Source organism: Mustela lutreola, chromosome 3 (assembly GCF_030435805.1).
Source record: "Mustela lutreola isolate mMusLut2 chromosome 3, mMusLut2.pri, whole genome shotgun sequence".
Lineage (NCBI taxonomy): Eukaryota > Metazoa > Chordata > Mammalia > Carnivora > Mustelidae > Mustela > Mustela lutreola.
Genome location: NC_081292.1, coordinates 113,498,900 through 113,513,700, shown reverse-complemented (window position 1 = coordinate 113,513,700; position 14,801 = coordinate 113,498,900). Strand labels below are relative to the sequence as shown.

The 14,801-nt window shown below is 41.1% G+C and overlaps 1 protein-coding gene across 8 annotated transcripts in view; it reads left to right on the top strand.

Annotated features, from left to right (window-relative positions):
* NCKAP5 (NCK associated protein 5) overlaps positions 1-14,801 on the top strand; it is an 891,925-nt gene that overhangs the window by 675,655 nt on the left and 201,469 nt on the right. For all 8 annotated transcript variants that reach the window (XM_059166690.1, XM_059166689.1, XM_059166694.1 and 5 more), the window contains one exon: positions 11,236-11,304. In XM_059166690.1, coding sequence (XP_059022673.1) covers positions 11,236-11,304 — 69 coding nt within the window. The remainder of the gene's footprint in view (positions 1-11,235; positions 11,305-14,801) is intronic.

Sequence of the window (14,801 nt, the reverse complement as noted above, 5' to 3'; positions counted from 1 at the left end):
GCTGCCCACAGGACACACCCTGGCTGACACCCCTCCCCCGGCTAAGCCCATGAGCTGCCCAGGTTCAGATGGGAGTTGTTGTACAAAGGACAGAAGGAAACGAACATTGATCGAATCCTATAATGGGCCAGGCTGCGTGTTAGATGTGTTTTAAATTCATCACGCCATTCAACATCAAAAGAGCGATGGGTATTTATTATCCTCTCATTCACCAAGAAGAAGACGGACTCAGAGCCCGAGTGATTTGCCTGCGGTCATGGCAGGGGAGAGGCAGCACCAAAATCCAAATAAACACTTACCTGACTTCAAAGGCCAGGCCTCCTGCTATTAAAAAACAAAAATAAAAATGAAATTTAAAAAGCACTCTATTAGAATCTCATATTTTCCTCTAGGATGATACACCCTTCTTACCTCTCCTCCTACCTACAGACTCCACACATGGATTTCCTTCCTGTATATCCCAGTAGGCAAGAAAATTATAGAGATTTTTTTTTCTGTTTCTGTTGTGAAAGCATTGCCTTTTATTATTTTTCAGATATAATACAATATCAAGCAATACTTTCCAAATCACACATGTATTTTCCTATTCTACATGGATACACACACCCACATACACACACAGACACAGAGACACATACAAACATAACCGCTCAGGGACTCTTCCCTCCCTCCCCACACAGTGAGAATCACTGAGGTCTGAGGAGAGAGATGGACTCATAAACTGAGTCAGGATAGTGAAATTCAAAATTGTATGTTTTCTTCTCTATGAAGTGAGAATCTTTATGGTAAGTGCTCTATGCAAAGTACGCAGGTGGTACGTCGTGGAAACAGAGAGCATGCACCATTCTACCTCAAGAGATTGGTGAAGGCTTCCCAGGAGAGAGAACAACATGGGGGCCACCTCCAGTTCCAGAAAAGCACTAAGAAACCCCTGAGCAGTTCAGAGGGTGGGGGTGGTAGAGGGTAAGAACTGCCTTCATTCTGAAATCAATCCATATCTGGGACACTGGTTCTCAGAACGGGGTTCCCAGACCTGTAGCATCAGCATCACCTGGGAACTTGTCAGAGACACAAATTCACAGGTCCTTCCCTAGATGTGCTGTGTCCTAACATTCTGATCTTATAAGCATATGAGTAATCGTGATGCACACCCAAGTTTGCAAACACCTGGCTTAAAGGCCCACCTAAGTATTTAAATTCAGAAAGTACACAGATGTCTCACCATAAAACATTTTCTATTTCTACTTCTTCAAAAAGGAACCTGTGGCTAGGTCTGCATAACCTGTTGTCATTGTGGGGGATCCTGAACTCCTTGAACCAAGAATATCTTTTTATTTCAGCTTGAAGTCTTGGGCCAGTACTTAGTGGGCATCCCTAGGGTTTGTTGAGTACAAGAGCAAGGACATTCTGATGCTCTATCTGCATGTGTGGACACACAGGTGTCCATGTTTATTCCTGTGGGGCTGGACACAGCTTGCAACTATTTCCTGTATTTTTTTTAGGATGATAGAATTTGCCTCCAAGCTGTACAGGAGCCCTAGACCCTGCCTGGGTATAGAGTTCTTAAATACAGTTAGAGGGAAACATCCCTTAGCCACATATTCCTTACACAGCCACTACAGTGACCAGACATGTTCAGGTGAATGATACAGACTGCATCAGTTTCATCAGATGGTGGTGATGGGAAGGAGACTCCATATCCAGATCTAGTTCTTCGTGTCCTTCGTACTCAGGTTCCTACCACTCTGCTAAATTAAAATGTGCCTACTTGGATGACATGTGATAACATACTTAGCCCTTCCTTTGGTGCTTTCTCCTCCTAGTGTTTTTAGACAGCTTTCAAAATAGAACAGATGACAGTATAATTAAGGGTATTTGGGACATGCGTATGTTTTGCTTGGAAGGCTGCATGTGAAGTTCCTTGGCCCACAGACCGAAGTTGCTAGGCTGACTGTAGTCAGTAAGGAAATTATTTAGCTAGATTGCCACCCTGCTCCAGGGTGGCAGCTGTAGAGGAGGACACTTTCCCATCTGTGAGGCCAAACCATGATTTCTTACCCTTATTCTGCTTATCTACCTTTACTGAACTGAAAGGTTTTCATCAATCTGGGAAGATGTCATTTTTGAAAAAGACCAGGCTTTGCAACAGTGGTAACCATAGGGATGCATCCTTTGTAATTACTGTAGATTCCTTTTTTCTTTTTTTCCCTCCTTTTTCCACTTTCTTTCTTCCAGACCATTCTACCCCTGCTCAATTTCTACCACTTTGATTTGCATGCCATCAGTTTGTTCTTGTTCATCGTTCTTGAACCCAAGGTTTTCTCTGCAGTGGATATTTACCGGTGCCTGACATTCATGTTCATAATGATTTGACAATGTCTACACCCAGGGTTTGAGCAGGGTGGCATAATTTATTTCTGATTGCTAATACAAGTCAGATGTCATTTCCTTGGCATTTTGTTCAAAATCACATTATTTTTATTCATTCCAATGAGGACTTCTTGAGTAGGCTTAGTCAAACATCAAGTTACCTCTTCAGGAAATATCTTTCCTATCTCACATAAAATTAGTTTTTTTTTTTTTTTCTTTTTTTTCTCTAATCCTATTGCATGATGGCTTTCAATGTGAGGCATTAATTTGTTTCCTGTACTAGGTTTTTTCCTTCTTTGAGGTAGCCCTTATGTTTTATATATCTTTGTATCCTCCCCAGCATGCTATTTGGAAGACAGCGAGAACTCAACAACTGAGTGCATGCCTGGAAGAAATGATGTTCTAGCTTATCGCCTAAATATGTTCATCCCACTTATCTATTGCTCTGTAAGCTGTGAGGCCTAAAATGACTGTTTTATTCTCCTAACAATTTTGTGGGTCATAAATGTAAAAAGGACACAAATGGATTCATCTCCAGTCCAGGTGGTGTCAGCTAGAGTTAGGAGATCCATTTCCAAGACGGCTTCTTTATTCTCATGTCTGGGCTGTATCTCTCCACATGGTGTCTCATCCTCCAGGGCCTCTCCATGGGGCTTGGGTCTGATCCCACCTCAAGATACCAGCCTTCTCACATGGCAGCTCAAGACACCGAGAGCTAGTGTTCTGAGAGGCCAAGGTAGAAGCGAAAAATCTCATGGTCTTGCCTTGGAAGTCCTCAAAATGGCACTTCAGCCACATTATATTGGTCATGCAAGTCAGTAAGGCAAGCCCAGAGTTAAGGAGATAAATTACAAGGCATTTGCAGTCACCTTTAATCTATCATTATGATAATACTAGTGATGAATGAAATTAACACTCTTAGGTAAGGAGCAAAAACTGAACTTCTCATACTGCTTATTATAAAGAAGTAACTTAAAATATTCTGCCAGTTGTCAACATGCATCAGATGGTATATACTGGGTTTTTTCTTTTGAAAACTATAGACAACACAATGATAAATTGGCATGTGCAGAGTAAAAATTATTTGTTTAATTTCCCACTTGGTTACAAACTATTATCAAAAAGGTGCATCAGGATATATCCATAAGTATGTGTATGACCAGCACTGAAGGACATAGGTAAAAGTGCCTAACATACAACTTGTGAAAACTCATTAATATTAAGTATATATAAATATGAAAAGGTTTAGTTTCTACCCAAAACTCTAGTAAAAATGCACAAGTTTAAAAATTTCTCTTTTGAAAAGAGGCATATAATGCTTGATCCCTACTTCAGAAGGTTTATAGTTTAACTGGAGAAGATTAATAATATTTATAAAACCAATAATTTCAATTGAGGGCATTATAACTGTGAAAATGTATGATCTCTCCTTTTGGTAGAATTCAAACCAATGAACATAGGAGGAAAAGAGGAATTTAAAAATCACTATTTGGTAACTATTACTGTAATACGTGTTTTAGGCAAAAAAAAAACTATAAAATGGATTCTAAAATGAATGGACAAAGTGTGGGTATTTAGATATTTGCATAATCTCAAAGACTTTGAATAGTTATGTTTCAGAAAAAAACTGATTATAAAGGGAAATACTTTAATGTAACCATGAGGCAACATCAAACAAACTCAAATTGAAAGACACTCTGCAAAATACCTGGCCTGTATTCTTGAGAAATGTCAAAGTCATGAAAGACAAAAGAACTCTTCCATGTTATGGGAGACTAAAGAGAAATGATCATTTTAAATGCAGCTCTGGGAACCTGCAGTTGATCCTGGACGTGATAAGGACATTAGAGGGATAATTGGTGAAATTTGAACAAGGTCTGTAGAGTGGATTAGGTTCATTCTTGAATTTGAAAAGTACACTGTGGTTATGTAACATTAATTTGTGTATTAAGGGGAAAAATGCTATCATGTCTGAACTTAAAAAAATTTAATCATCTCTGATTATAAATAGGTATAAAACAAATGATCAAATAAGTGTGGTAAAAAGGGAAACTCTGAGGAATTGGGAGGGAGGGAAGGTGAGTGTGATTCTTTGTAAAGGTTTCCAAATATTTTTGTACATCTGAAATTAATTAAAATTTAATATATCCCCCCATTTTAGTTTTTTGGGTTCAGATTTGAGCCAGACCACAAAAAATGAGTGGAATTTAGAAGGGTCAATAGGGAAGCAGAGCATATCCCAGTCTCCCTCAGCAGAACAAGAGGTGCAGCCTTGGGAACCAGAGCTGGGGCTTTCTGAGAGACCTCATCAAATCAGGGGCATGGCCCGACTTGAGAGATGCTGAATTCTCTCAAGCAGCAAACACAGGAAGATGGATGTTGGATGGATAAGTGAGAACAGAGTACAGGCAGTGAAAGCCTCGAATGAAGTTGTTACTATAGAGGAAACTCTTGTGTAGGACTGTTCTAACTTTGGTCTGTGGAAAAGGATGTTGTATTAATCCATTCAGACCACTATAACAAAATACCGTGGACTGGGTGGCTTATGAACAATGAAAATTTATTTCTTCACAGTTCTAAAGACCTGGAAGTCCAAGATCAAGTCTGATCAAGATCTGGTGTGGGCCCTCTTTCTGGCTCATTGCCAGTACCTTCTCACTGTGTCCTCACAGGGTGGAAGGGAGCTAGCAAGCTTTGCGAAGCCTCTTTTATATAAATCTAATCCCACTTTTGAGGATCCAGCCTTCATGTCCTAATCACTCCCAAAGCACCCCCTCCTCTCCTAACACCATCACATCAGGCAATAAGATTTCATCATATGAATTCCAGGGCAACACAGACATTCAACCATGGGGGATGTATTAAGCAAATTCATAGTATAGAGAGATCTTAGATCTAATTAGCATTTAGAGAATTCATGTGCAACAGTGATTTAGAAGTGTCAGTCCTTTCAGTAATTTGTAAGCTCTGGTTAGAATTTATTCACAGAGCAAGACCTTTGAGAAACATAGTTCCTTTTTTTTTTTTTTTTTTAATTTCTTTATTTGACAGCAAGAGAGAACACAAATAGAGAGGCAGGCAGAGAGGGGAAGCAGGCTCCCCGCTGAGCAGAGAGCCTGATGTGGGGCTCCATCCCAGGATCCTGGGATCATGATCTGAGCCAGAGGCAGAAGCTTAACCCCCATAGTTCCTTTTATTTATTATTATTTTTTTAAAGATTTTATTTATTTATTTGACAGAGAGAGAATACAAGTAGACAGAGAGGCAGGCAGAGAGAGAGGAGGAAGCAGGCTCCCTGTGGAGCAGAGAGCCCAATGTGGGGCTCGATCCCATGACCCTGGGATCATGACCTGAGCCAAAGACCGAGGCTTTAACCCACTGAGCCACCCAGGCACCTCCCCGCATAGTTCCTTTTAAATAAAGGTTCACTTTGACCCACTTTCCATGGTGAACCAAAACAATATGGATATACTCTATGAAGGTGCTCAGTTTTATAAAGATGTGTGAGAACATTAGAGATGAAATCTGGAACATATTTAAATCCCAGGAACTGGAAGTTGCAAAGAAACCACACTAAGCTCTAAATCAGGGACTTGGTCTAGCAAAAGTTTTTGGTTGTTGTAGAAGACAAAGCTGAACACAGAGACCCACTGTTACATTTAGCCTGCACGCTCTAATTACATCCTCTGGGTATACTGATTTAATAACATAATTTCTTGAAGTAGAAAAGACCTGTGTTGTCATTCCCGTAATTCTCAATAGTGACACATATTTCTTCTCTTTTCCTCTTAAACCTTGTCCTTTTTCATTCTTGCCATAAAATGATTTACTGTTTCTTTAAATCACATTTAATTAAGGTTTGTTTTCATCCTCCTTTTGTTTTTTCCCTTGTTGCCTTGTGTTGGTAGCAGGTAAATCCTGAATTTCTAATAAATGCAAATGGATTAAAGGAGATCACGAGTTCAAGATTATTTTAACTTCACTGGCATAATTGTTAATATCTCTGTTGTCCCCTGGGATATGTAGGATTACATCAATTAAATTGGTATCTGCAACTGAGCACATTCACCATAACTGTGACGACTAGTGTCTTCCCCAGCACCCTTTAGGTGTTTAATTTGCTTGCCTGTAATAGATTGTCAGAGCAATAAACGTGAGGCAAGTAATGTAAGTGGTATAATGATGGTAATTATCTGAATGGATCGATTGTAGTGTTATTGCAACATGATATTGTGAGTAGGAGCGAGATAGAGACATCCCATATCAACTCCCATTTTCAGCTTTATTTCCTTACCCATTTTTTCCAAGACATTTAAAGTGAAAACAATGTAAACTGGCATTGCCATTCTCTCCTTTATCTCTTCCCATTATCCTTTGTGCTGTCGCCTTCCTGAAACCAGCAGACCCCACGCGAGCTCAATTTCTCTGAAGAAAGCAGCGACTTTATAGAAATGGAATTCGAGCCATTCCCCTGTGATTCGCGATATCCAAATATTTGAACTGGAAGTCACTTTGTAGATTGGTTAGGCTGTTCCCTTCATTTATTGCCTAAGGAACCGTGAACCCGGCAAGCTCAAATGGCTTGTTAAAGGTTTCATAACCGGGTATGCCAGGTAGTCTGCAACCATGGGGCTAGAAACTGGAGCCTGCCCTCCCGCCTGGGCTGAGGGAGGACCAGAGACGTTACACCAGCCGCAGGTATGAAAGAGGTTCGGTGTGACAGACGACAACCATCCCTGAAGGAAACAGCAACAAGCAATAAGGAAACAGCTTTCAGTTGAGTGTTGGAAAGTGGGGGGTTGGAGGTAGGAAGAAACAGTCCAGGGATAACCAATATTGAATAAGTCCAAACAGCCGATCAGCCTGAGGATAGCTTCGCTGGGTTGCGTGGGAGATGTCTGCCCATGACAAGAATGGAAAGAGCATCGCAGGATCGGACCGCAGGGACGGATGTATTTGGGTGGATGCTGAAACAGGGACCAGGTCAGAGGAAAGAAGTCAAAGCCAAGTATTGGAACTGGTACCTGAAGAAGAAACAGGGGTTGAATCCACAGACGTGAACCAGGAATAGGTCAAGATGATCCAACAGTGGCAAGAGCACTTACCAAAAGGCTTCTGCTAGCAATTTCCCTGAACTTTCCCCCCATTTTCATTTGATTACTTTATCTAAGTTTCACTGTAGATGAAAATAACAAACTGGCCTCAATCTGGAGCTTTTTAGATACCCGTCAGAGAAAATATTGCAGACATCAGAGGCACAAATAAAACCACATACAACCCGTACCTTCTACGTTACCAGAAAACGGAACATTCGAACTTCAAATCACTGTTCAGTAGACAAACACCAAATACCCACAGAGCTGTGGTTACAAGCCTCTGTGTCCCAGGAGAGGGTGGTGGCAGAGTGTGGGGACAAAGCGCTCCTCGTACTGACCACAAATGGAGACTCGATGTGCCCAGTGCTGTCTATGTATGCAGGGCAGGGCTTGAAAGTTGGGGGGAGGGAGCGCAATCTCAGAGAAGCAAGGTTTCTGGGGAGAAGGAAGCAAGAGAGAAGAAGAGGTGCCATTGGAATATCTGGTTCTGCCGAGGAAAGGAAGAGGGAAAATTTTAGGATGCTAGAGAAATATAAGACCAACATCCTCCAATCATCATATGGTAAAGACGTTAAAATAAGAGTAGGAACAGGGTGCATGAACAGTGAAACACGCTGATAAAGTAGAAAAGAATGTGACAAGAGGACTGGTAGGAAGAAGAACTGAGGGGAGAAATGATTGTGGCACCTGTAACTGGAGGGAACCGAGGAACACGATTTTTTTTTTTTTTTAAAGATTTTATCTATTTTGACAGACAGAAATCACAGGGAGGCAGAGAGGCAGAGAGAGAGGAAAGGAAGCAGGCTCCCCGCTGAGCAGAGATGATCCCGGACCCCGGGATCATGACCTGAGCTGAGGCAGAGGCTTTAACCCACTGAGCCACCCAGGTGCCCCGAGGAACGCGATTTTAACTAGATAGTAAATAGTAATAAAGTAAGTAATAGTAATAAATAGTAGTAGTAATAGTAATAAGTAGTAATAAAGTAATACCTAAAAGGGAATAATAAACACTATTAAAGAAACTGCAAAAGGTGGAGGGGACTGGAGGAGAAGTAGGAGAGGAAGTGACACCTCCCTGAGGGTCTCTTTAGTATAGTGTTGACTTTGGGAATCATATTAATATTTTCTATATTCAGAAATTTAGATGACATGTACAAGAAGAAGAGAAATTAAATCTGAGTACTGTCAGAAACAAGCTGAACTGCACAAAGGAATAAATAGCATAATAACAGAGATGGGTGACAGTGACCAATTAACTAACTTTTGACCATAGCATCATTACTGTGTACCCACATTCTAAAGGAAAAAACATTACAAATCCTTACTACTCTTTCCCATACAGTAGCAATCTTGCATGCACTGTGGGGTTGAGTAAACGAGTGAAAGTATGACTGCCTGTGTTCTTACAGTGGAAGAGGAAGACAAATATGAAATGAGGGAGGCAAAGAGGAGTTCTGTAGGGGCTGGAGAGAGAGAGAGAGAGAGAGAGAGAGAGTGTGTGTGTGTGTATAGGTATAGTGAGAAGAGAAAGAGACCCTTTGACTGAAAGGGACTGGAAGAATGACTTCTCACAGGCATACACTAATAACCAGATCTTTTTTTTTTTTTTTCCAATTATCATTCCCCAACTAAAAGCAAGCAGAATTCCTTTGAGAAATGGCTGATTTTAGGAATGGCATAAAGAGAAAGAAAAGTGGGCTTGGAACATTTCCCTGAGCCTAAAAAAAAGGTCTTTTCAAGGTGGTGAAAACAGTCAAAAGGACACAGGTTATAGACATTCACCTTTCCAAAGCTGGGATAACTTGAGCATCATAATACATATGGTAATGACTGAGAACCCTTTCAATAATATAAGAATCTGTGGATTCATACTGATAAGTAATAAACAGGAAAAGCATTTTCTTATGATAGAATGTAAATTCATAAATGTATGTGGAATAAATGGAGTGAGAAGTCACCATGTGCAACTGTAGGAATCATTGATTCAGGTAAGATTCATCAGTGGTTGCTAAGATAAACTGATGAAAGTTTGATGAGAAATATGATATTTTCATAGTCTAAAAACATCTCTGCACAATTTATTAGGTACAAAAGGAAAGTAGCTTTGGAGTGGAGAGATTTGTCAGACCCCACCTTAACCATGTAACCTTAACCATACTGGACAAGCTAACATGTCCGGTAATGGATACATGGACATGGTATGATTCTTATAGGATGCACTGAAAAGGACCCAACATCCATCATGTGCTACTCCTGCCACATGTGCAGAAGGAAACTTGAAACAAACCCTAAGTAAGGGGCATTCCACAAAATAATTGGCCTTTACTCTTCCAAGAAAGAAAAAGGAGGAGGAGAAGGAGAGTAAGAGAAAGGAAGGAAGGAAGGAAACAAAGAAATGAAAACAGAAAAAGAAATTAATAGCATGAAAGATAAAGGACTGTTCTGGAACGTTCCAGCATCCTCTACGAATGACAAATAGATGTAGTACGTGCCTGACTCTGAATGGATTTCAGGACTGAAAAAATAAATCGCTGTGATGACACTATTGGGACAATGGATGAGTTGGAATAGGTACTGAAGATCAGACTGTAGTGTTGTATCAATTAATATTTCCTGAACTTGACAATGATACCGTGGTTGTGTAAAACAGTGCTTTTGTTATTAGGAAATATACACAGAAGAATTTAGGGACAAAGGGCATCGTGTCTGCAGCTCCCTTTCAAGTTGCAGGGGGAAATGATGAAAGAAAGAGAGAATGATCGTGTGATCTCTCAAGTGTGGCAAACTGTTAACACCTGGTGAATCTGAGGAAAGGGAATGTGGGAGTTCTTCATACTACTCTTTCAAATCATCTGCAAGTTTGAAATTATTTCCAAATAGGAAGTTTTTGGTATTTTGTTTTGTATTTCCTTAAATAGGAAGAAACTATAAGGAGAAAAGAGGGGTGTGCTCACTGCTGCTTTCTTTGGGAAGGGTTAACTTGCCCAGCTCAAGACTCAGAGGAGGCCAGTACTAGCTGAAGGGGACGCAGGTCACCCATGGGGAGGACAGTTCCCATGTCACCATTTCATGCTCCTTCTAAAACCTAATATGCTTACACCAGTGTGTTTTCCTCCTTATTGTTCCACTGGTAACCAGGTTACCATAATCAACCTAGTCTCCTCTAATAACCTATTTGCCATTCAGATAGCTACCTGGCTCTGAGGAGCAGGAAAGCTGTAATTTTTATAAAGGGGGAGTGGATACTCAAGTGTAGTTCGATTCTTAAATTTCTCGTTATATTCTTATGCTTAATAGCCATTGATTAACAAGGAAAACAACATGCTTGGTTTGCATTTGGAACTATGCTCTCATGAATTTACCTGAGATTCTTTTCTATGGCCTGAACAAATATTGGGTTGTGAAACTGTAGCAGGTCTTAATGAAGTGGATTGAGGCATTTCTTACATTTACATTTTCATAGAATGAAATAAACATGGTAATCTTTTTACAGAACACTCTCACATCAGGCCATGATTTGATTTGCTACCTGTTCAGAATATCAAGTCTTGCATTTCTCTAAATGGTAATACACTTTTGTGAACAAGCTGATAAGACAGAAGTCATCCCTGAGATATTTATAATAGCACTTAGAGCAAAGTTGTCAAAGATTCTTCTAAAAGATTGTTTTGGATCCTGAGGAGATATATTTAGTAACTGTATTGAATAAGTTGTCACCTAACACAACGTTTCATTGATTTATCTGTATTATTTTTGTTTCTCACTGCAGGCAGAGAATTCAGCATTGGCTTTGGAAAATGAAAATCAAAGGGAACAGTATGAGCGATGTCTTGACGAGGTAAGCAGACTAGAATGGTTCTTCACAAAATGCTGGACCTTTTAGGAATTTAGGAAGCTTTTTGTCCTCCAAAGGAAGGTTGCAAACATGTATGTGGACATTGAGAAGGAAGGTCAGTCTCTCTCCCCCTTCCTCTTCCTATTCCCTCCTCTCCCTATTTTATTGTACAGGCATCTGGAAATTTCTTTTGCTTATTACTTAATATTCTTGGGGCACAGTTGGGGCATGCTTCACTGTATGATAAATTCCTTCTGTCCAGTAAGTGTGAGCCCCAGCCTGTGAACGAGAAAAGCCATGTCAAGGCACGCTGCATCTCCAGTTGGATCCCGTTTCTAAAAAAGCAAACCCTTGATAGAGTGGGTGGGGATGATGTTCACAGTTGGCAGTCAGAGGGGAAGAAAAAAAATCAGTAGATTGAGAACAAGCCAAGAAGAGAAAGGGAAATGAGGAAGAAAATGTGAGCAGAATGGGAAAAGACAGAGCCACACGCGTGAGTAAACTCAAGAAATATTATTTGATGATAATGAAGAGATGAAGCTGAAGATGGTGGGCGTTTCTGAGCTCCTGGGAGGTGAGGGGAAAATTGAAGTGTGTGCAGGACCCTTGTTCTCCTCAGCCATTCCTCTCACGCTCTGTGAGGAATCCTACCGCCAGTCTCCGTGCGCAGTAGGAGGAAGGACTGGCCAGGAAGGACTGGCCATTCGCCTCACTGCTGAGCTCTCATCTGGGGTTTTGTTGGTGATTCGAGTTACCACATGGGATGACTTTCTGAGTCATCTATCCCCAAACCCTAAAACTTGCACATATCTATCTAGTTATCTTAGGATTGTTTTGAAATAGCTGACCCAGGTTTTCAGAAAATAAGCACAACTACATTTTATCATGTTCTGTTACCTTACCAGGGGAATCTAGTATATAGATCTTCAGTCTTTTTCTCCTCACTAACAATTAAGAAAACCTTTTCCGGAAAACTCTTGATCTTTCCTCCCCTCCCCTGCACTGTCCCAGAAGGCGATGGATTACACTGTGAAGAACACAGCTTCAAATCCCCCTTAGGACATCGTCACTGCCACCATATACCTCTCCCCTCCTTCCAAAAGGGAAGCGGTGTCTCTCCCCAGAGCTGCAGCTGTGACCAGGAGTTTCTTACACCAGGAATTCTGAAAATGTGAGCCAACAGCATCAGTCTCACCTGGGAAGTTGTTGGAAATGCACGTTCAGAGGTCCTACCCTAGACATCCCACAGAAGGGACTCTGAGAGTGGGCATGAGGGTCTGTGTGTTTGCAGGCTCTCCAGGTGACAGTTTGAGAGCCACTGTCCTTGTACTATGGACCACTTTGCCTTACCGTTACACTCGTGTAGTTGAAGAACACTCAGCATGTTTCCAGAAAGTTACTTAACCTGTTTAATATTTCTAGCCATATATCAGTCAGTAAAGCAAAGTGGTATTTGCAGTGCTCTGCCCTCTCAGGACTTAAAAAGACTAAGAATAATCTTTGCAATGCCCAAAGTCAAAAGAATAGCTGAAGTAAGTTGACATAAGGGGGGAATGATGACTCAGTCTAGTGAGGCCAGTTCAGCGCTTCTCAATCCCATCCCCCAGGCTCTTGGTCCAATCAAAGTTTAGGGCAAGAAAGACCAAATAGATCCAAGGATATTGAAAGGAACAAATATTGCCCTTGGGTCATATGTATTGATCAGTAAAGTTTCACTTTAGCGTCCTGTGCGGAAATTCTAATGAGGTTGAATCTGTATTCAGAAGTTAAATTTATGTGGGTCACACCACAGGAAGCTCTTCTTTGTCACAATTCTCCCACAGGTCATCCCTCCTCATCAGTCAAAAAGCTCACAGCCTTTCTTTGTGGAAACTGCTCGTCTCGTTTTCCATATGCTCCCTCCCTACCCCTGCATTCGGAAGGTTTCATCAGAGTGTGTTGGGTCAAACATAATTTTGCATCCACAGAATAATTTCACATAGAGTTTCGACTGAAGACAGAATTTTCAGAGAGAGAGTCTCTCTGATCTTAATTGCAAAAATTAACTGCTGCCAAAGAGGTGATTTGCAACTTAGAACTACCTCTGAACGGTACAAATGTTTTGCATTCATGATACTGGCCCCTGATTACACATGCCAGTTGTTTTGTAACTAATTGCGTGAGGGTAGACAATTATTTCTATGCATTATAAGAGAGCACTCTCAAAGGGGTATTTGAGTGGAGTAATAATGCCAACTGGAAATTCTTTTCAAGACTTTTTAGACTAATTAGACAAACTAACAAGGTAAGGGCTCATGTAAGTTATTTCCTTGCTATAGTGGGTTTCATAAAACATACACAAGTGGATATAATCTAAAATTAAAATGTTCTTCAATCTCTTTTGCACTGATTGTTATTTTCTGGGAAATGAAGAACATGTTGAGAATTTGGGGAAAAGACTTGGGAGTAGGAAATCCCTTCTGTATGTTCTAAAAAAAAAGGGTATGTTCATTCAGAAGGAAACAGAGCCACATCACAGACACAGGGGCTTACTGGCACACACGTGTACACACTAGTGTACACACACACACACACTTCACCACTTTACGTGCCCTCTACCTAGCTCCTCCTCTCCTTGCCTTGCAATACAAAGACAACACCAAGGACCAGTCTTGATTTCTTAAGGGGTTTGGAGGTTTGAATGCTTGAGTCTAGTTTCTTCCTCTAGCTGTTAGACACACAGTTTGCTAGCAAGCAGTGAATTGCTGTTTGTTCTTACTAATGCCTTGGCCAGGGTTCCTTTAGAACCAACTAATTCCCATGGAGAGAATTATAATGACACATGGAAAAACAAAGGAAGTAGGGGTGCCTGGGTGGCTCAGTGGGTTAATGCCTCTGTCTTCTGCTGGAGTCATGATCTCTGCTCGGTGGGGAGCTTGCTTCCTCCTCTCTCTCTCTGTCTACCTTCCTGCCTACTTGTGATCTCTGTCTATCAAATAAATAAATAAAATCTTTAAAAAAAAAAGAAAAAAGGAAAGTAAGATCTCACGATGTGGCCTTACATTTAGATGGATCCAGTTGTATCCTACAAATATTTGTCAGGCATCAGGGTCACCCAGGCTTGGGAAGTCATGGGGCTCCTAGCCTGGAAGAAGTGAGAGGGAGGGTCAGTCACAGAAGAACAAAAGGAGGGAAACACACATAGGAAGTGAACTGCCCTGGGGTCTTTGAGAACATACGAGATGGTCAATAAAGGGCAGGAGAGGTAGTGAGTGAATTGGCAGGGAAAGGGGCAGAACTGAAAGGGCATCTTCAGCCACAGGGGTTGGAGCAGGTAAAGTCCGAGGAGTTCTCATCCTTCCCTGAACATCGGACTTACCTGGGAAGGTTTAAGAATACTACCGGCTGGTTCCTCCCTGCCTAGTGTCAAGACTCCTTCACGCCGTAACTTGCAGCTGACAGGTGATCCTTTCTACTAAGGGAGAGTCATATATGTTGTCCATGTTGGTTTCAGCTGCCTC